Here is a 22,769-nt window from a genome sequence, read left to right on the forward strand (position 1 = left end):
ATGCGGATTCGAACCCGCGACCCTCAGATTGGGAGTCGAGCGCCTTATCCACCTGGCCATGCCCGGGCTGCAAGTCTACTAACACTAAATAACACGAGATTTCATCATTATTGTGGGTAGCTCTGAATTATCTTAAATTACAATAAAGTATTGATCTACCTGCGAGTACCTTTAGTGAAATTCTCATTATTGAGATGATGGACCCATAAGTTAGATTTAGTAGTTGTGTATTTCATGTTGCGGTGTTCCACGTGTACCTTGTAACATTTTGATGATTCCTTCATCAAGTGGAACACGAAACGGATCTATCTCGGCTGTTGTTATTTGTCACCGATTTTCTTTGATGTCTTTATTTTCTTGCATTAAGTAGTCAAACGAATTAAACAAAATAAGTGTGGAAAAACTGATGTTCACACATGGAGGAGAAAAGATTGGGAATTGTACACATCACGGGTATCAAAATACGGTTTTTAGCATAATAAGCCTTCAGACTTACCACTGAGGGACAATTGGGAAAAAAGAAGCAAACAGTTACCAGAAATTTATGATGTTTTAACAGTAGGTTCTTTGATATTAAAAAAAATTAGTATGCATTATAAATTCACAGGAACGTTAAATTGTATTTTGATTAAACCATGGAACTCAATTTTGCATTATGTCTAATAAAAAACATAACACTGTGATAAAATTTTTAAAAGTATTTCTTGTTTTAAACTTAAACCACATCTGGACTTGATAATCTTAAAGATATATAATTTTTTTAATAGATGTTTTGCTACAATAGTAATCAGTATATAAAAACCAATTGGTAAGTGACTATGTTGTCGAACTATTGTTCACTATAGATTCAATTAACAGACTTTGGTAATGGGAAAACGATCATTTTATTAAAATTTATCATTTATATACAACAAAACTGTTATTTTAGTTTAACATACCAGCTTTATTTTTCACAGAAGTAATAAAGCAAAAAAAGATGCTATTTCTTAGTTTTTTTTGTTAAGTAACTATTACAGATTACCCACCTGTACAAGTACTTAGTATATTGAGCTGCCAAAATTGATTTAGTTGAGATTTCATTTTAACATTGCAGGTCTATCATGACCATGAAGTGAAACAAAATCATGGGATTTCAGATGTCATAACAGAAACAAAGGTGAACAATTTGTTTCTCGAATTACAAAGAAATAATTTATAGAAATGTATATCAATTAGTGATTCGTTTAAAATAATTTATATTTGTTTTATTCTTATTAAACCCTGCTTTTGCATTAAGAAACAGAGCATGCTCTAAAAATTTTCTCCTTACATCCTTGTATCCTCCCAGTACAATTACCCAAGTTAATAAATTTTACCCTCTTCATTGTCTTTCAAAGGAAAATAACAAATTTTCTACTTTTATGTACATAGAGGTAAGCTGGAACTCATATTTTTCATAAGAACACATTTGATCTCTTACAAGAGCAGTAAAAAGCTTTTCATCTCTAAGCAAGGCTGAAAACGTTAATATATTTATTTATTTGAAGAACGTAAAACTTGTATATATGCCTTTGCAAAGAAACAAATTTATGTTTATTATGTAATTGTATAATTTAATAGTATTACTTTATAATAGTTTTTGAGCAAATAACATATTGTCCTCTTAAATTAATTTAATACTGATAAGTTTAGGCTTAAGAACATTAATGTTAAATTTATCAGTACATGAAAGAAAATTAATGTTCACTTCATGTAGTAGTTGTACTACTCATCTTTTGTACTAAATTAAACTGTGCTGTCTGGTATTCATCATACAACAACAAATTAGTTAACAAATATATTTTTTTTACTAGTAGGATGGCTACCCATGTTGATTATTCATTAGGCTACAATATCTTGAGAAACACTGTGGATGTTCTCCTGTTGTACCATGTTGTGCTTGCTAGCATTGTGTCTTCCCTGTACTGAGGGTAAGTAAGGAACCAATTCCTCAGGAGCTGCAAAGCTTAGTTCATGCATCTTTTGTTCAATCTCCAAATTAGTGCTGTCCTCATCCTCCTCCTGTGAAGAAATACATCTTTCTAAAATTGTGACACATACACAATACATAACATGCTAAAAGTACTTCAATGACACATGCAAGCAACATTTTTAACCATTTTTTTTATAAATCTCAGATTGATGTAGATTTAAGCAGGGATACAAAAATTTAATTTTGTACTGAAGGCCACTAGCAAAATTGAAGACGTTTCTAGTATTCAAAGCTTTTTAGCTACCTCATTCTGCTATGTATAGAAGATTTTATCAAACACTTAAACTCCTTATCAACCCCACTGTTTCTGTGCCACAATACACATACTTACAGCTATTTGAGTTTGATAGAACATTTGCATGTATTGTTTCCTCTTGTTTGAAAGACAATGATTGTGACTGAAAAATCACATTTATTGTTGCAGTTTTTATCTTATTAAAATTTTTTTTTTCATTTTAAAATAAACACTCTCTCAGAGTGAAGCCAGAATACAGCAATCAGGCATGTAGATTAATTTTTAATTTATTTATTAATCTGAATAGTTGTCTCAAAACAACTGAAAGATGAGGCCATGCAATTTAATTTAATTTCTTGTGTAACTGTTCAAATGATCTGGTCATATCAATGAACAAACTTTTTATGAAGCTAAAGTCCTATGATTTCCTTCTTCTGTGGCAGATTTTAGATATATAACCAAAAAGGCTAAAAAATGAGATACCATATTTAATTTCTAATAAAATGACTATCAGATGCTGTAATTTTCAGTTATTAGAGTAAAAAAACAAGAAAAATATGGAGACAAATAACAAAGATTACTTTCACAGTTATTACATTTTCAAACTAAATATAATCATATCTACATATCAAGTGCTACGACAGATAAAAATTGGATAGGAAAAAAAAAAACCTTAATTTTTTTAATATTTACTGAACTACACATACAACAACAAAAGAACATATTTAAAGAAAATTAACAGTTATTACTACATTATGATATTGAAGAAACTAGAGATACATATTTGTATATTCTAATAGATCTTTGTTTTGCCTTTTTTACAGATATTCATTAACAGATTCATTCCTCAACTAAGGAAACAGGAGTAAAGATTATTTACTAGATATTGGTATTTTTGACTTTAAGGTAGCTGAACTTTATTCATATCATTATGGTACAGTTCACTGCCAAAGCAATGCCTGTAATAATTTATAACGGAATCTCTCATTCAATTTTTGCTCAGTTTTAAGACCCAAATTCTGTTTGCTACTAAAGGATATTTTTTTTGCCAACATCTTGTATTTAAAGTGGACTTGCACAGAGCTGATATAAGGAGCAGCATATATTCATGTACTGTGGTCAGAGTTAAGACCAATAATGTTGTGGACATTCAAGTCACCACATTTTAAATTTCATGTTATCAGTGGAATGCTGTGCCAGCCCTGAACATCAGTCTACTATATTTCTCATTGTGTATTGGTTTGTAATTAATCAAAATTAGCATCCAATTGAAGTAATGGAAGGACTTTATGGCCTACAGAACACTTTACTCTTAATTTATTTATATCATATTTTTATTTTGAAATGAGGAAAAAAAAATCAATAGACTTAACATTAACACCCCCAATCTACAATCCACCACTTATATCTTTATAATTAAATAAAGTTTGTTCTGAGAATTATTACATATTACCTTGATAATACCCTTTATTAGACGAACTAGAATTTCTAAATCAATATGAATCTCCAACAATCACACAGAGTTAATTCTACTTGACACACTTCTACCATCTTAAAAGGTAGGGTTTTATTCACTAGAATTTCTAAATCAATATGAATCTCCAACAATCACACAGAGTTAATTCTACTTGACACACTTCTACCATCTTAAAAGGTAGGGTTTTATTCACTAATCAAACAGCATGGGGAAATAGGACTGATAAAGCATACACAAGTATCTCTTTGAGCTGTATTTTACTGCTAAAGTGTTAATTTCAAATAAGATACTTGCTTTCTTTGAGAGTAATATTCTTAAAATGAGCTGATTAGGTACTTTCAAATATCAGTCAGTGTATAACTTTTTTCCAATTAACAGAATTAAAAAGACAGTTACTCTTTAAGAAGAATATTTAATATCTTGAAAAATATAAAAAAATACAATCAGTTTTTTATCTTTATGCAAAAATATTGTCAAGTTTTAGTTATCCATGAAAAAAGATAAATAGCCTTAATTTGTATTTTCAAATTTTAATTTCACCACAATAATGTTACAATGAACCTCAGCTGATAGTTTCTTGTTACACTGTTTATAACGATGTGGTTATTGATATCTTTATAAAAAAATGTTCTAGGTAATTATTGAAGCTTGAATAAATTTGCAAGTGACTTAATAAAAACAAATCATGCTAGATGGAGACATTATGCACAGAGAGATAAGTTAGTTTTATAACTGATAAATATAACAATGCAGGCCCATATGCAGAATGCTTGAAATGGGGGTTCTAATTTGTGAGATCAAAAGCCAACACATATTGTACAGTGCACAATCAGCATGCAGAGCATGTAAAAATAGGAGCTACAAGATTAAATCTGGAAGCAATTTTGCATGAAATATAGTTTAAACAATTGTATGGCTGTTCACATAAAATCCACAAACATCCAAAATGTTAAATACCATAAACAGCTACACATAAGCATAATTTGTTTACATCACAAAAATAGGGGGTTCGGACGAATCCCCTCAAATCTCCCTGCTTATGTGTGTGAAATGATCAATGATATTTGTTAATCCTCCCCCCCCTGAAAACACAAGAATGGAAGCAGCAAAAAATAAATGAAATTATCATCACATTAATTTTCATAACACAACACAATATTGTACAGCATTTATATTACTCCTGATGAAAATACCACCATAAAACTGAAATTGTCTTAAAAATTTAAACAGTGTAAAATGAGTACATTTGCTGATTTTGGAAGAGCCATTAAGCTGATATTTTGATAAACTTCAATTTATGTACTATTTTATTCTCATAATACTTTCTGCATTGTTATTTCTATTTATAATGTCTGGCAGTTATAGGGGAGCTTAAAGACAGGACCAAATACAAACAACCAGACAATTTGTACTCTCAGTAATCATAAACGATTAATAGTACAGCATGGGTTTGTCGTAAAGACTTATGTGCATCAGCACATAGTTGCATGATTTCCATACTACGATCATCACAACTTCAGCTTGAAGGAAGAGACCTACTAAGGCTTTCTAATCACGTCTTGTGAAGACCTGGGTTAATCCAATAAGGCTTTTGGTTGTCAAGATTCCATTAAATCGGGTCCCTTATATTTATGTGTATTATGCCTGAAACTATTTTTGTTTTTCTAGTTTGCTCCATATTTAAATACTGGGGTTTCATGATAATATGATATTGTAGTGTTTTCCAACTGCTAATAAGTGGACCAGTGCCAGTCTACAGGAAGCCTTTAGTTAGTCTACAAGACGACTGAAAGAAAAGTTAATGTGTATATATGTGTGTGTGTGTGTGCACGTACACGTTTTCCAGTGTATGAAAGTATGAAGTATTTTTATTCGAATAATAAATTGCCCTCAGCTGTTTATTGCACGTCATTACAAACTTAATTTTTAGCTAGTAAAGTAGTTGGATGTACTTGCCACCCATCTCAAATATTTATATTGTGTGACTACTGACAAAAAGTATACAACTGCTTATGATAACAGGTTTATTAAATACTATAGTGACATTTATCAGGTCAACATTCATTAGTGCAATAGCAATAATAAAAATAATTAAATTTTACATGTGCAAAAATGTTTATCTGAAAAAACCATACAAACAAAATGACATCTAGCTTATTGAAATCACACTTCGTTTATCAATTTCAATATTATTGTCACATATACTTTACTTATAATAGTAAACTACATATTCTATCACTTTCCATATTACATTTCTAGCGAGGTATTCATGCTGTTCAGTTTAGTTATTAGTACATCAAAGAGTGTTTCTATCTTGAATGTGAAGTTCAGTTTGGCACATTAGAACAACCTAATGAGATAGAAGGCTATAAACAATGCTATAAAAAAGAATACTTTTTGATAAAATAAAAAATATAAAAAATACTCAAAGATATTTGTTTATGTATTACTTCCATCATTTTTTATAAAAAGGCTTGACAATGTTTTGTAGGGCTACAAATTACTTAGTAAAAGGGCATGATCAGTTTTGAATTAAAACTTACGACAACTTCCTCAGCATCTATGTCATCAATTGGTAAGTCTATAGCTGTGTCAGAAGAATCCTGTACTTCTTTTGCTCCTTCTGTTATCTGACTTCGCTGTTTGGCTTTATAGACTCCACCCAGGTCTATTGAGATATACAGACTACTGAGTGTGAGCTTTAAATGATAAAATATTGTAAGCATGTTTTCAAAATACTGAAGATTATTTTCAGAAGCCGAAGAGGATCTAATTCAAACATAAAAATATTATCTGTTATATCTGAAGAAGTTCATATTTGGAATAAATAGAAAAACAAATGCAAGTTTCGAAAATATTATGAACATGGACTCTTCATTATTCTTCAAAAATGTTTGAGTGAGAAAAAAAAAGAAGCCAAAATTCTGTTTTAGTTCCAATAGTAAGCGACATCTCATAAACACAGCAAACTTTGTTTGCATTACTCACATTGCATTATTTTACTCACATGCTGTAAAACTGAATTTACAATATCACATTTTGTTCAGTGTAACTCAGGAATGATTCTTAGGTTTGATACAATGTGTTCAATATTAGTGTCCTTAAAAATACAATAATCAAGTCATGCTCTAGTGGGAATGGCATGTTGGCTCAGAATCTGCCTGTAATTGCAAGCAGTCAGAATGCTATCAGTTTTGCATAGATCACTGACAGCATTAACTATGAAGCAGTCTTAAACACGTATTTAACCTCCACTGTACTTCATTATTGATGTTGCCTACGATACCATTCTCCTCTCTGGCATCAAACAAACTGATGCCGAATGTAGCCAAAGCAATCCAAACTTGGATTTATCTACAAAGAGAATGTCTCCAACTCTGCTCATTTCATTGTTTGTGGTCTGATGCTGCTTTCAACTTTTGGTTTGATTACATCTACTACTGGCACAGATTGACTGCCTGTTCATTTAAAAGGCTTTATACTGGTGTGGTACTCTGGTGAAGCTTATTTTTATTAAATGGCATTTCTATAGTATCTGCCTTTTATACCCTTTTCCATCATTGTTTCCATTATTATTCATGATACTGTATGTTCTTAAAAAAAAGTTGATTGGTAAAAAGTAATTCAGTTGAGGTCAATACAGAGTATTTAAACAAAAACGGTGCGTAACAACTAATGAAATTTATTATGTAATATTAGACTAAGAAAAAATAACCTTAGTACAGAAATATAGTCCATGTAAGTGGTATGCCACATGTTATAATTACAAAAGGAAAAATAAATCTACATAGGATCCCAACTAATTATTTCTAATCCATATATTAGTTTCAAGTGCTCCAGTTAAACATACTAATTGTGTTTGTAAAAATTTGTAGTTTGGTATTTCTTAATACTGTAAACTTACTGTAAACTTCCAAAAGAATTTTGAAAGCATAAAAATTTCTTTTAATGAATAAAATTATTAAGTGAAAATAGAAAGACTACAGTTACAATAAAACTTACCAACACTAAACTAATTTCAAAACAAAAACTAGAAATGATAACAGGTATTACCTAGTATCATAAAACAGTCTTATCATGTGAAATACCAAAGATAAACATTTTAAAATTAACCAGAATTTAGTTTAAAAAATACAAGTTGTTATATACACCAACCTTGATCAAGGTCAACTTCCCTAATACATTCATCTGACTTGCTACTGCTGCTCTTTGCATGAAAGAGATCGTCAGCAGCAGATGAAGTTAGGATTGGCTTGATTTCCTCTTCATTGGTGACTGTAGTTAACTTCTGAAAATCATCTTTGGATTTTTCCCTCAGAGGTTTTCTTGTCATTGTTTTTCCCATGTTTCCCGCTTTCAAAGGAAGACGACGTTGTGATCTAAAATGCATATATGTACATATATATAAATGTATATAGCTTCTGATGAAATGATTATGACAAAGTAAAAACTATTCTATACATCCTTAATAATCATTCTTACATTGCAATTTTTTGAAGAACAGTAAAAAACTCACTTCTGAAAGGACACAATTACAAAATAACAGTTTGGAAAAATAACCAACTGTGATTAATGAAATAGAACAACTTATTTCCATTTAGAATAGTGAATGAAATAAAGTTTCATATAAAAAGTTTGAAATTTTATTCGTATTCAGATTAGCATAATTGTATTAACAAAGTTCCACACCATCAAAGCTCTCTTTAATTCACTACAATATTTTGCAACTTTCCTATTAATGTTTAATTGCTGAAGTTACATGTCTGACTGATTACAGAAGTGGCCAGTGACTAGAACAGCCTTTTTCATGTTAATCTTAATTTCTAAAGGATTTACAGAGTTGAACATTTCTAGTCATGCGACATCTGTGAATGGTGAAAATACACAATGAACAGGTATATATATGTCATTCTCATCTGCTTATGTCAATCGAATCAGAGTTCAACAGCTATTCTTAGATGTTATCTCAGCATAGGAGGGATTTGACCATTTTTGACAGATATATTTAGAAACATTAAAGTAATTAAAATCAACTGGTTTTAGTTTTTTGACATAATTAAAATCTATTACATTTTTGACCATTTCATAGTTTACAACGACCCCCTATTCATCAGCACCCGATACTTAGTATGTAACAGTCAGTGCTCCAAGACAATGCAAGGGAGCATCTTAAGACATTTCCAATAATTTGTCAACTGTCTCTTTAATAAACATCTTGTGTCTGAAATGGGCCTAAGGCAGAAAATCTGCATACTAAAATGTATTTTAAAACTGTTAAAAGCAGATAAAACTGTTCTTTTTCATTAGTAGTAATTAGAATGACTAACACTTTTAGAAAAAGCACTACCATGTTTAAATGATAAAGAAAAACAATGTATCCCAGAAGTAGGCTTCCTGAAGCCTTAAACTAAAATGTGTTTTACAAAAAGATAAATTTAAAAAAACTGTATAAACCCAAAGAAGCTTAAACCAATGACATCACCACCAGAAACAACATTCTCTCCAGAGAACATTTCCTACAATCCTCAAAGTAAGATGAATTGTTCTGAATGAGATTCACTTCAACTGAATAACAACATCCTATACTGAAAGTGCAAAAGATCACAGAGAACAGTAACAATTGGCATTTTCCTGACAGTTTCAATTAGAAAAAAAAATAAAAAAGAGGGAATCCTCAATAGCTGTAGCGCTTGAAATTCTTTTAAACAGGATTAGAGTAAATTAATCTATGAGACCTTTTCTATTAGCTATATTTTTGTGCGCCAGCAATACCAAATGTGGGAGGGTGCGTATACCCGATCTGATTCTATTACTCATCAGGATCACTACCAGCCTACCCTCAAATTGAAATTCTTTTAGGCAGAATTAGAATAAATTAATCTACGAGACTTTGGGCACAGTCAAATACATCAATCAAAAGAGTTTAACCTCCTGAGTCCAAAAACTGTAATCAAATCCGAAATTGGTCATGAGATGACAGAGCTATAAGCTAAACATTTGTACTTGAAAAACTCAGAGCCATCATGCTGTAGCTAAAAATTTGAAAAATTCTATGGGGATGGACGTAGTTTATTCTGTTTCATGAATAGAAATAAAAAAGAAAGCAGTATAGAATATTACAAGAGTACAGTATTGGAACATTACTTGATAAGACTAGCTTGTGATGATTTAGGTACACTGGCAAATCTGACAGACCTTAATTAATTGCATCCTGGTGATGAAGAATTATTTTACAAAGTGGTCAAAGATACATGTTACATTAATAAAAAAAAAGTTGAAACAACAAGTCCAAAGCTGGTTAACAAACTTATAATGCAACATGCAGTGTCCACAGAATTATATTCTTATCATTGATGTTTAACATTCCAGGTGATGAGAGGCTAGAATCCTTATACAATTATAGGCATATCTTTTGAGACACAGACAATATATGATCACACCACTGGGTTAAGCCAAAAGTTGTACAAAATATAGTAAAACATTGGTCAAAAGACATAGGGGTCTGCACACACCAGAGTGCAGTACCAGTAAGTTGTTGAGGTGGTACCATCAGGAAAGTTTCTTAGTGATAATCTATAAACATTAAATATAGTATTACAGTAAAATATTTTACAAAAGGCCTACTTACTCTGCTGCTCAATTAAAAAAAAAAAGCTTTAAAATTCATGGAAAGGGGATATTTGAGTGCTCACCCTATAGATATAATAAGTTCTGGTATAAAGGTTTCTGGGAAATATACTTGTTTGTGTAAAATTACATTGATGCCATTTTCAAGATAATGAATGTCATTACAGTAATAATTAGTATCGGAGGTGTGTATTGATCATGTTCACTTGAAAGATTATAGAAAATATCTGGTCTGTATTCATAAGACACAGTAGCTTATTGTGAGGTTCATTTGAAGTTATTATAAAATATGCTTTTCTTCCTCTACAAAAAATTGCATTCATGCTTCTCTTCTTTTCAACAGACTTCAAATGTTTATAACTGATAAATGCATGTGAAATAGCTGTGGTCCTCAAATTCACCACAAAAGTTGTTGTAACTCTATATATATGAAATAGCTGTGGTCCTCAAATTCACCACAAAAGATGTTGTAACTCTATATGTATGAAATAGCTGTGGTCCTCAAATTCACCACCAAAGATGTTGTAACTCTATATGTATGAAATAGCTGTGGTCCTCAAATTCACCACAAAAGTTGTTGTAACTCTATATGTATGAAATAGCTGTGGTCCTCAAATTCACCACAAACGTTGTTGTAACTCTATATGTATGAAATAGCTGTGGTCCTCAAATTCACCACAAAAGATGTTGTAACTCTATATGTATGAAATAGCTGTGGTCCTCAAATTCACCACAAAAGATGTTGTAACTCTATATGTATGAAACAGCTGTGGTTCTCAAATTCACCACAAACGTTGTAGTAACTCTATATGTATGAAACAGCTGTCAGTGGCTATTGTACATTTAAAGATAAATCTTGGAAATGTACTTCAAGAACTGTAACTGACAATTTGTAAATTTGCAACTTTCTTTTTTTTAATATTTGGTAAAATATAGTTGAGATTTATTAACCTCCATCAAATCTTCTTCAACACAGATTTGATAATTGTTACTGATGAGTTTTAATTATTAAGTTCTTTCAATACATCTGACAATCTTGGCAAGTGAACATTTTCAACTGTCTTATTTCCTTGTATTTCAGACTTTATAGTGTATACTAGAGGGATTTAGACATTTTGGCAATAAAGTTAGAAAAAGCAATCTTTACTTTTAATATAATATTAAAAAAACTTTTATTTTAATTTCAGCCAATGTTCTGCCATTGTGACTTCCTCAGGACTAATAGTATGAGCCCCGACGAAGCTGCAATAACAAAATGTTGGCTGAAATAAGAAGCTATTCTCCACACACAAAATATTTCGGGCTAGAAATCTGAATACAGATAAGCAGACAAAAGAAATATAATTTACATCATAGGCATAAAGCTACAGAAAAGTACATGTACAATCACATACTAGTTATACTTACGCTGGAGTTAACTTTGTTGATAGGTTGAGGTGCTCTTTTGTTACCCCATATTTAAGTTTTCTAAAGGTCTCACAATGTCCAACTGCTACGTACTTTTTACCATTAACCAAATCCTCTGGGCCTTTAATTTGAAATCCATCAATTGTGTGAAGTCTGAACACAAAAAATAAAAGTTTATATGTTAAACCTCTCAGAATCATACGAAAAATAATGCACTTTTTGTAACATGGACTTTAACTTTTTTAGAATATTTCTGGAAAAACAAAATCACATAAGTGACATTTTGGACAATAAATGAAACTCCTGATGATACAAGTATATTAAACTTTTTAAAATAGAAATCTGCTTAAAAATTCTTGCAATTCTAAGCTCTGCAAAATGGCAATTTATTTAAAATCCTTGAATATATATTAAGAAATTGCAAAAAAAAACTCAATTCAAAGTAGCCTGAAAATATGCAAGTTTTGTTTTAATCACTAATTTGAGTACTTTTGTTTCTTAAAACTGCTCAATTTAAAATTCTGAACCAAATAACAAAAACATTAAACATTTCTTAATTTAGCAAAACATCTATACACTTATAGAAACATTACAAATTATTGCAAGAAATCAGTGTATAAACTAGGTCATGGTGAAAAAAATAAAAATGGAGGTATAAAAAAAGAAAAAATACAAGTAGCATTTAACCACAGTGTGAGACCTTACAAGCAAGACTACAGTAAAAACAGAGTGATACCACTACATTAAAGTCCCATGCAAATATAGTTAGATTAATTCATGCAGAAAAGAAAACTACAGGAAATGCCATAACCTGTAATAAAACATGCCATTTGTTGATATGTTTACCTTACAACTTGGTCAGTTGACTCACCACTGGCAAGCACAAAGGAAAAAAAAAACACACAATAAAACATCAATTTGTGAACAACTCACGTATAATTTATAGTTATCTTTGCATTAAAACTTGACTCAACATGCATGACACTAACTATTATTGAAAAATACCTTTATTAACCTTTACAATATTATAAATACATTTGATGTATAATATATGACATTTAGAAAATTTTAACACCACATAACTTTAGTTATCAATATTAAAGAATATATGCAATGGCATATTCAGCGCGCAATTACCGGTGACGGGGGTGTGGGAAGTTATGAAAGGCCTGACAGACTTAAGAATTGCCAAGAAATGGAATAAATGTAGGGGACCCAATTTCTTTTTACGTGTGTGTGTGGGGAGGGGGCATCTTTTGTAGTTATGCCACTGAATATATGTAAGTATATTCTGAAGTAGTAATTGTGACAAAGTGAATATATAACAAAGAAAAAACCGTTATCAATAAATCAAACTACAAAACTTGATATTTTTAAACAGAGGATACAGGTTACCATAAGTATGAGCAGGAATCTTTACTTCTTTGGGAGAAGCTTTAATTTTTTTCTTACCATGTTTTGAAAATCAAGTCTCACAAATATAAATCAAATACAAAAACAAATTTTAGAATAGTATAAAATATATCAGCATATAACATGTACACTTTTAATGTAAAAATAATCAGATGGAAAGAGTAAATAATTCAATTTTAATTAAAACTTTTTACAAGGTATAACAAGATGAATATTTAGAATCATAAGAAAGATATATTACACGGTAAAAAAGGCACTGTAAAATCACCTTGTCACTTACAACTATCCTAAAATCCAATATTGAGTATGTATCTCAGGCATTTATGAACATCAATGAAAACATACCCTTATGCCTCTCTGTGAAAGATAGGTGTCAGATGTGTTTGAACACTTAAGTTGAAGAACAACATAACAATGTGTTCAGTTCATGTCTTTAATTAACAGAAATTACTTATGTTATTATGTTTCAATTTTCTTTGTATTAATAAAAGTGTGCAACTGTATAACTACTTTTGCCTCACCCTGAATATATTAGATTTGCTTCTGCAGGGTCCCCAAAAGCGTTGTTTCAAGAGTAAATAAAACCAAAATTAAGAATAACAAACATTTTTATTTCTTGCTTCAGAAGTTAATATGTCATGCTGTGTTGTAGCCTACAGAATGCATAATTATTCTAGTGATTCATGGCATGCACATGTTTTACTGCCGTCATGACAATACAAGTTCAACATTAAGCATACCCTAAGTGATGTAATTTTAGTGTCTACAGACTGATTGACAACACACTACTATATAGTGGTGTGAGTTGTTAAAACAGGTGACCCCCTCCAGGTGGCATTTGGCCCCCTTTTGGGGAAATTACATACATTAAGTGGAGTTTCTTATTAATAAGGAAGTACATTGTGCACAGAAAATATACTGACATACCTTTAAATGTTCAGAAGGTTGTGTACATCTGAACAGTATGATATCTATCTCAAAGCCATGGGCACAAAATTGGAAAAGATATTGTTAATTTGAGACATTATGGGATATGTTCTCAAAAGATCCTTTGGGAGATTAGTTTCCATTAGATAGATAAACTTCAAGTACTGGAGATTGGGGGCCACTCAGTAAGTTCTTAATTATTTAATCAATTCAGTCGGATTATGCCCATGGCTTTAAACCTACTTTAACTTGTTTTTCATTTTAGTTAAATCAAATGATACTAACATTTCGGGACTACTGTTAAAACTGGTTTTATGACTAAATGATTTTATGTTAATACACAAAAATATCCTACCTTCTGAGAAAACAGGATTGTGGCTGGACCTTTTCTCCAATTGTTTGTAACAGATGGTTCCAGTTTTTTAGTTCTCTTTTAGTGATGACAAATTTATGAGCTGGTGACAGGTCATCTCCATTCTTGAAGACACTGTTCAAATATTAGAGCAGCTTTATTTGACCAATTTAGGTTTGGCTTGGTGAAACATAAGGGGTTTATTTTAAATGTATTGCTGTTTACAATATGAAACAATTAAACATAACATGCAAGTTATTAAGGATCAAGAACGAATGGTATAAAGCAGTGTTTCCCAACCTTTTTTGCTGCAGCACCCCCTTTAACAAACAATGAGCACTGATTCTCCCTTCTTATAAACTTTTAATACAAATACTTTCAAAAGAGATATGTTCAATGAATGGACCAGAAGCATTGGGGGTGGGAATTTGCTTGCCACAAACACACCCACACAATGATTTTTGCTCAAACACATTGAAAGAACCCCCCCCCCCCATTTCTTATGGTTTAATTTTAACAAATATTACTTTGAAACTCTCAAAACTTTTCTGTCTGCCCCCCCCCCCCTCAAAGTTAACTACTCCCCACTAGGAGGCAGTACCACCTAGGTTGGGAAACACTGGCATAAAGTATTATGTTCATAGTATTTCATATCATAAACTCATAGTATGCATAATTTTAATATATCAGCACTATACAACCAACCAAGTTATAAATTACAGTAATTGATGTCTTTATAGAAATAAAATGTTTTGTTGAAAAGTCAAGATTGTAAATTATAAAAAAAGCCATGACTGGTAATTTTGCTTGTAAAGTTTTTATGTGGTCTCTAAGATGCCTAATATCACACTAAACAGAAGTTTAAAACTTAATCCAATATAGCTATAAGTTATTTCACATGTAATACAATTATTATCTGAAGTTATAACTATATTCAATAGTCATTGATTTGATGCCACTATTATTTGTAATATACATTAATGGAACTTACAATACTGTAATAACTTCCGGTGCAGATTTGTAAACTTTAGAAGCTGCTTGGATTCTGCTATGTACAACAGGTTTGATCTGTCAAAAGAAAAATATTTACACAAAACTAAAACCATGAAATGTTGTTTACTAGTTCATTCACATGCGTAGTCCATAAACCATTCTTGCAATGTTTTATAGAATTAACTGAATTATAATTCTTGCTTACACTGCAGAGGAGCACCCACAAACAGTATGTTTAACCAACTCAGTGGAAGTCGTACACAGGTTTTTTAAACCAATAATGTAACACTTATGAATAGAAAATCACAATAAACAAAGGAGTTAGCACAAATTAAGTATCACTGAATTATCCAGATTAAGCTTGGCTAGCTGCTTGGGTTTAATAAGTTCATGACCTACTGAAAGAGAAAACAGTACGTATAGGAAAAATATCCACATTCTTGGAAGCTATACAAGGCTTAAACAGATTTTCGAAAACTGGTCAGGATTTTTAAAAAAAAACTAATATTTTCCAAATAACACTGAAGATGTGTTTCTGGAATAATAATGAATTTATGATGTAGAGTAATGTGTTTTAAGGAAAAAAAGTTACATCTTACGATGCAACAGTAATACTATCTCTAATTGTAGACTAGATCTAAGAGAGCATGCAATTGAGTGATGTTACAACTGCACCACAACTAAAACAACCCAAATAAGTGCTCCCTATGAAAAATGAATCCAGGCAGGATGATGCTATTGATATGCTATCAGAATCTCACTGAATCCAGTCGAGATGATGCTATTCATATTCCATTAGAATCTCACTGAATCCAGTGGGGATGATGTTATTCATATGCCATCAGAATCTCACTGAATCTAGTGGGGATGATGCTATTCATATGGCATCAGAATCTCACTGAATCCAGTGGGGATGATGCTATTCATATGCCATCAGAATCTCACTGAATCCAGTGGGGATGATGCTATTCATATGCCATCAGAATCTCACTGAATCTAGTGGGGATGATGCTATTCATGTGCCATCAGAATCTCACAGAATCCAGTCGAGATGATGCTATTGATATGCTGTCAGAATCTCATTGTTCAGATACTACATAATACTCTCTACAGAAATGAAAGAAACAAGAGAAAATGAAACCAAGGAGGTCATAAAAAAATTATCTGAGCTTACTTTTACACCAAATCTGAACAATACATAATTAGGCCAATAATTCTTTTAGAATCCTCATTATCAACAAAATGGTGGAGTTTTGGATGTTCTCCATGCTGAAAATCCATTTACAAATGAAGAAACACATCAGATCATGCAAAAAAATAACTTAAACAACAGTTATGTTCCATTTCAACTACCACAGCTGACTAATAGTTGTGATGAAATAACTTCACACTCTATGTTGTCCAGAGCATCTAACAGCAAAGCCATTCATTTCAAAAGAAAAATCAGGTCAGAATAAAACAACAAACCTGCAACAAAAAGCATTACTTTTACCACTCCGCACAATTAAAGAAAAAAACACCCGTGTTCCAAAAGATTAAATTTAATCATCCTAAGATTGTTAAATAGAAGGTGGAAATTTCTATATAGATTATGGACGCATCATTTTCTCCCCAAAAGTTGACAACAAATAATGGTCATTAAGTAAAAAAATGATAAAACATTGTCAGAGTCAGAATGATTCTACCATTTATTGAAAGCCTAATATAAAGACACTACCATTCAATGTGTCAAAGTACATTAACAGACTAATGGTAAATTAGTCTGTTAATGTCTAACATGAGTAAAAGTCATTTCAGAGTAGTTACTCCCTCTTTAATAATGATAGTAATAACATAAAAAAGAGAGAGAAGATGTAAGAGGCTGATGTTCTAGAAAAACAAAACACATCCACGTTGACAAACTATTCTTTTAACAGAGATTTTACACAGAAGCCAGGTAAGCCACCTAGCTGAATACTGCAGTTAAGACAATGTGAAATGTACATAACAAAATTTAGGATTTGTAAGCAGAAAACTTACTGGGTCCACAGATAAAAGACCCAAGATATTGCTCTGGAAACAGAAAATAAATCCAAACTGATCTGTGTCAAATGATGCAAAATATTTTCACAAGAAAAGCAAGCAGCAACAAACTCAACAGCTACAGGATGTTAATTAACAGGCCACATGTAGAATATTTAACAGTATCTATGACCAAACAAAACAGGATCTAAACACAGCAAAATAATGTTGACAATCAAAAACAAAACAAAACAAGATAATAAAAACCTAAAACCAATAATACTTTTTTTTTAACAGTGAAAATAAGACTGGCCAGGAGTGTGTGTGTGTGTGGAAGGAAATAGTTTCCCTGCTATGCCATTTTATATCAAATAAATGTGGAAACTTAATAAAGGAAGAAAATTAGATCTCAAAGGAACAAGCTCTATGATGCTATGTCACTTTGTGGCAGCAATAGTGACCTAGATCACACAGGGTTTTTAGTATACATTTTACCCAGCATTTTATCATTACACTATTTTTCCAAAAAAACATCATTTTTATTATCATATTTATATGGAAATTAAAACTACTATCAAACTCTATACATCAGTCCTTAGATTCAAATTATATCAAATGTAAACTATTAAAGCATAAGACTGAAGATGTTTTAACAAAAATATCTAGTGCATGATTAATTCTTATTCCCACTTATTCAGTTTGATACATATGCAGATAATCAACTGATTGCATACACCGATACTAATATATACAAATCCAAAAACACAATGTTAAATGTATCAATACATAAACATTTAAAGATAATGTAACCACTCTTTACTTCAGTTAGAAATGTTTAAAACTTAAGTAAAAATGGCTTTCTTCTGATGTCAAATTCATACCCTGAAAACAGTTTTAGAATATAAAATGAAATTAAGTGAAGATTTAGAACTACTAATTCATAATGTTTTGGAACTGTTTACCTTTGAGTAGGTTTTATGCACTGGTTTTCTTGTTCTTCCTCCAATTTCTCCATATCTGCATTGAAAAGTTTACATTAGATAAATGTTTTTTAATATTCTGACCTTTTCTTTAAAATGATTTTTTAAAAGACAAATATTATTGATTTATCTGATGCACATATGACTAAATTTTTAAATTTTGTGCCCTGTACTTTTATATTCTAGCTTAATTTTTTGTAGATGTCTATGGTTATTTTTTACTTCTTGTTGCTTCAGACGTGTTATAGCAAAATTAAAGTTTATGATTGTCTGAGGAACAATTTTGGTTAATGAGATGGATTGGTATGAAACATTCCATGTGCTGGATATAAAAAGGCTTCACAATATGATAATTCATTAAGAAAAGCAGTCATACTCCTATTGGAAACTACAAACAAAGATACTGACTCATCTGACATATTTAATTCACTTGAATACTTCTCTCTCAAAACTTCACTCAATGTCTTTTGCATATGTAGGTAACTCTATTATATGTTAATAGTTAAAAATAAGTATAGCAGCACTAAACATCTACATATGTATCTATGTTATGACCATACTGGTTGAGAATGTGCATAAATATGTTTTTTTTATCAGCTTCAGGCAAGTTTGTTTTTTAATTTTGCACAAAGCTACACAAGGGCTATCTGCACTAGCTGTCCCTAATTTAGCAGTGTAAGACTAGAGGGAAGGCAGCTAGTCATCACCACCCACTGCCAACTCTTGGACTACTCTTTTACTAACGAATAGTGGGATTGACCATCACATTATAATGCCCCCACAGCTGAAAGGGCAAGCATGTTTTGCAGGATGGGGATTCGAACCCGCAACCCTCGGATTGCAAGTCAAGCACCCTAACCACCTGGCCATGCCGGGCCGAGGTTCAGGCAAGCATAACTACTTTCAAGGACAAAGTTTTTATATTTTTAAGTACTTTTCAAAAATGTTGCCTAATTTACACAATCTCTCACAGTTACTCAATCATTAAAAAAACATTTCTACAAGTATTCAAAAAGAATATGACAATTGAGAAATACCAATGATAAAAAAGTGATCAAATAAAAAATATCTCATTATTTTGGTTGACTAAAATTTTGCAATCACACATAAGCAGCCTCGATAATTAATCTATTGAAACTAGTTTTCTAAAAAAAATTAGTTATTTCACACTACAAAAAATTTTTCTTCAAAATGTTTTGTTTGTTTTACAATTAAAACACATTATAATTACATTTTTTTGAAATTGAATTTTTTCTTTTTTTCAGTTTTTACTTTTTTTCTATAATTCTGTTATGACATCTCACTATATTGTTGAGGTGTAGCATACAGGTTTGAATTACGGGTACATTAATATAGCTTATGACTGATATAAACAGTAAGAGTTCATATGAACCACAGATACTCTATTAAGTTGTTAATTAGTCAAATACCCAAACCATGGGTCAGGTTAAATACTTGCCATTTGCAATAAACTTTTTGTTTTGGTGAAAGCAAAATACTTTCTGTTCATCCTTGTGCCTATATGAAAAGAATAGTGATGAAATGAATACAGCAGAGACTGAACACTTCCAAGTCAATTTTGAATATTTTACAGCTGTATCATAAGTACTGTTTGCAGCCATAGGCTGCATAAATATCAACACTATTTCAAAAAAGTTAGGAGAGACAAATAATAATAAAGTATTAGTGTGTACAAATCTGCTATTGTTTACTGAAGAAAAATGGCATCAAATCAAAAAATAAAAATTTTAGATATAATCAATCAGACACAACTCTGTACGATTCTGACAATCACAACTTCATTTGCATCATATTTCATGTGTACTATTATTTAGGTTAGCATGATCATAAAAGAAAGCCAACAAAGTTTCACCAAACCTAAAATCTGTTTCCTTCTTGGAGGATGTTATTTGTTACCTGGATAATAAATAAAATGCGTAAATTGTGTACCAAGATTTCCCCAGAGCTTTTGATAAGATGGCACACAACATATTATCTCTCTGTAAAAAACACAGGTTAGGCCTCACTTGGAATACTTTGCACATTTTAGGAATTAGTAACCAAGAATATTGACTTACTAGAATGGATTCAAGGTTGACAACTGTCCTACTTAGACTTTAGAGATAAAATGTTAGAAGCTGTCTAAAAAAGTGGACTAAATCGTATAACGTGCTATATGGAGAGCGCCTTACAAAAAAAATTCTACTTCAAACTTTTCAAGAGTTGGCAACCCTAACTAAGATGGTTCAAGAGATAAAAAAGTCTATTTTCTTCACTTTACACTGAAATTGAAAAATTTATTGTGGTTTTGGGTTTTGTTTTTCTCTCTTACGAGTCCAAGTACATGAAAGATTCTATAAGTATAATTAAGAAAGATACAACCTTAAAAATGGTTCTTAGTCTTAGTACTATGTAGGATATAGTTGAATACTAGTGATTATAGCCACTGATTTGTTAACTTTTAGATCTTATTTTAAAATCAAAATGATATAAATAGTCCTAAATCAGAACAAGTGTAATTCAAAGCGTCTATCAATATGAAAAGTCAAAACTGTAGTCTGATCTACTAGTAGTACCACACTGTGTTTAACTTTAGTTTAGGAATATTGTACAAGATTTTATAAAATTTTCACTGTATAATATTTACATACCCTGGTTCAAACTTTTTGAAACGTTCATTGCCTGCGGCCACGTACTTGTGGTTATTTTTCAAATATTTGATTTCTTCTACTTTTGTTCCATGTACAGGAGTATAGATGTTTCTTACTGCACCAAAGCTTGGTTGAAGTTTTTCTGTCAAATAATTTAATACAGATTCATAATTTCTGTAATTTTTATTATTTATCACACATTTAAAACCTGGAAAAAATTCATCGCCGTTGATGTAAACGTGGACCCATTTCGCTTCTGGAACGTTTGACTTAACCACACTTCCACCAGTTGTACTAGCTGTCTTAGAACTATCGGCACCTAATTTTGATGACGCCATCCTAACGATGGGTTAGTGCAATGTAATCCATGAGAAGGCAGGAAAATAAAGTGGATTTTTTTAGATATCATAAGGTACTTTCATTGAAGACAAACTTAAGGTTCAATAATAATTTAAATAAGGCCAAGAAATACGAATCAGTTACCTAACCCTAACCTCTCCACGAAATATTGATAGTGGTATGTTTAACGTCATGCAAAAAAGCAGTACGTTGCCTAGGGAACGCTTTATTGCTTCAAAGAATGCTGATAACGTCGGACTTTTCAATAAGTGAAGTGATGATTGGAAAACGACGTGTCAGGGTACAACACATCTAATATAGTCGAACTACTGGTATTAAAGTATGATTACTCGTTTTTATCTGCAGTTTAAGTTGCGCGATAATAACACTTATTTTTAATAGGTGCAATATTTTCGATAGATAGTGTATTTTCTGGAACCAGTGATCGATGATTTAGATTTGATATTATGATATAACAAAGAATCATTCGACTCGACTATTGTCAGTAAAATAGCAATAACTATTTATTCTTTTATATTTATTATTTGTTGTCCCTCCACCAGAAAAAAAAATCGTTATGTTCAGTTTCGTCCTAAAAACATCAACTTCGTACAATGTAAAAGAAAACCGTCTTGTAAAATTAAAATAATGGTAATAATCTTCTGATTTTCAGTAAAACGAGTACCATACTAACTGGGTCTATTTGGTTTTTAACGTAAAACTATACGATCGGTTATCCGCGCTTTGCCCACTGTAGGGATCAAATCTCGAAGATTTGCATGTTAAAACCTCGTGTTTAGCGCTGAGCCAGCGAAAGTGGATAACAGATTCCGTGGCCAGCCAGGGGTCCATTTAAATAAATTTATTGTTTTAACACTATTTTAATCACGTTTGATCAGTGCATATTTTCCAGCTAACGGCTTATAGCGCGGCTTATAGGGATGAGCGATAATCGTGTAATTATATATTTTTATCAAATTCTATTTGTGTGAAATAGTTTTCATTCGTGTAATTTTGTAGTCATATAGGTCCAGTGACGTAGTTAGCACTTCATAGTGGGGGAAAGTGGTGTTTTTCGAGAAGAATGTGGATCTTCTACAGAAATAATTTAAGTGATTTACATGAAAGTCAAGTGTTTATTTAATTTGAAAAATAAGTAGATAGTGAACCTTTTACACTTTTTAGAAAATTGGAGTAGTCGTTTGACCTCCGCCCCTACCACCACTAGCAAGGTCCCTGAGATCTATACTTTACTAAGACTGATAATTAATGTTATAAACATTGAATTGTAAAGGAAAAAAATTGCAAAATGTATTTTTGTTTCATTTATAAACTGTACTAGTACAAGTGTGGTAT

General features: G+C 31.3%; 1 protein-coding gene across 2 annotated transcripts; it reads right to left on the minus strand.

Moving 5' to 3' along the window:
- Positions 1-879: 879 nt before the first annotated feature.
- On the minus strand, positions 880-21,637 carry LOC106457368 (doublecortin domain-containing protein 2-like). Of its 2 annotated transcripts, XM_022383278.1 has the most exons (9): positions 21,075-21,637; positions 18,406-18,460; positions 15,441-15,517; positions 14,453-14,584; positions 12,604-12,630; positions 11,758-11,910; positions 7,879-8,102; positions 6,267-6,391; positions 880-2,040 (listed from the first exon to the last, which is right to left on the minus strand). In XM_022383278.1, the coding sequence occupies exons 1-9, from the start codon at positions 21,410-21,412 to the stop codon at positions 1,861-1,863; spliced, it is 1,311 nt and encodes a 436-aa protein (XP_022238986.1). In that variant the 5' UTR covers positions 21,413-21,637; the 3' UTR covers positions 880-1,860. The 2 variants fall into 2 exon arrangements, with proteins under 2 accessions (XP_022238986.1, XP_013772233.2); XM_013916779.2 differs by lacking the exon at positions 12,604-12,630.
- Between the last annotated feature and the right edge of the window lie 1,132 nt (positions 21,638-22,769).

This window comes from Limulus polyphemus, unplaced genomic scaffold (assembly GCF_000517525.1).
Source record: "Limulus polyphemus unplaced genomic scaffold, Limulus_polyphemus-2.1.2 Scaffold322, whole genome shotgun sequence".
Taxonomy (NCBI): Eukaryota; Metazoa; Arthropoda; class Merostomata; order Xiphosura; family Limulidae; genus Limulus; species Limulus polyphemus.

Excerpts from the sequence above, each read along its gene's own strand:
- LOC106457368 (XM_022383278.1), bottom strand. The coding sequence starts at position 21,412 with ATGGCGTCATCAAAATTAGGTGCCGATAGTTCTAAGACAGCTAGTACA. Across the intron at positions 14,585-15,440 it reads CCGGAAGTTATTACAGTATT|TGTCTTCAAGAATGGAGATG; the intron begins GTAAGTTCCATT and ends ATATTTGAACAG. Across the intron at positions 8,103-11,757 it reads TCAACAAAGTTAACTCCAGC|ATCACAACGTCGTCTTCCTT; the intron begins GTAAGTATAACT and ends TATGCATTTTAG.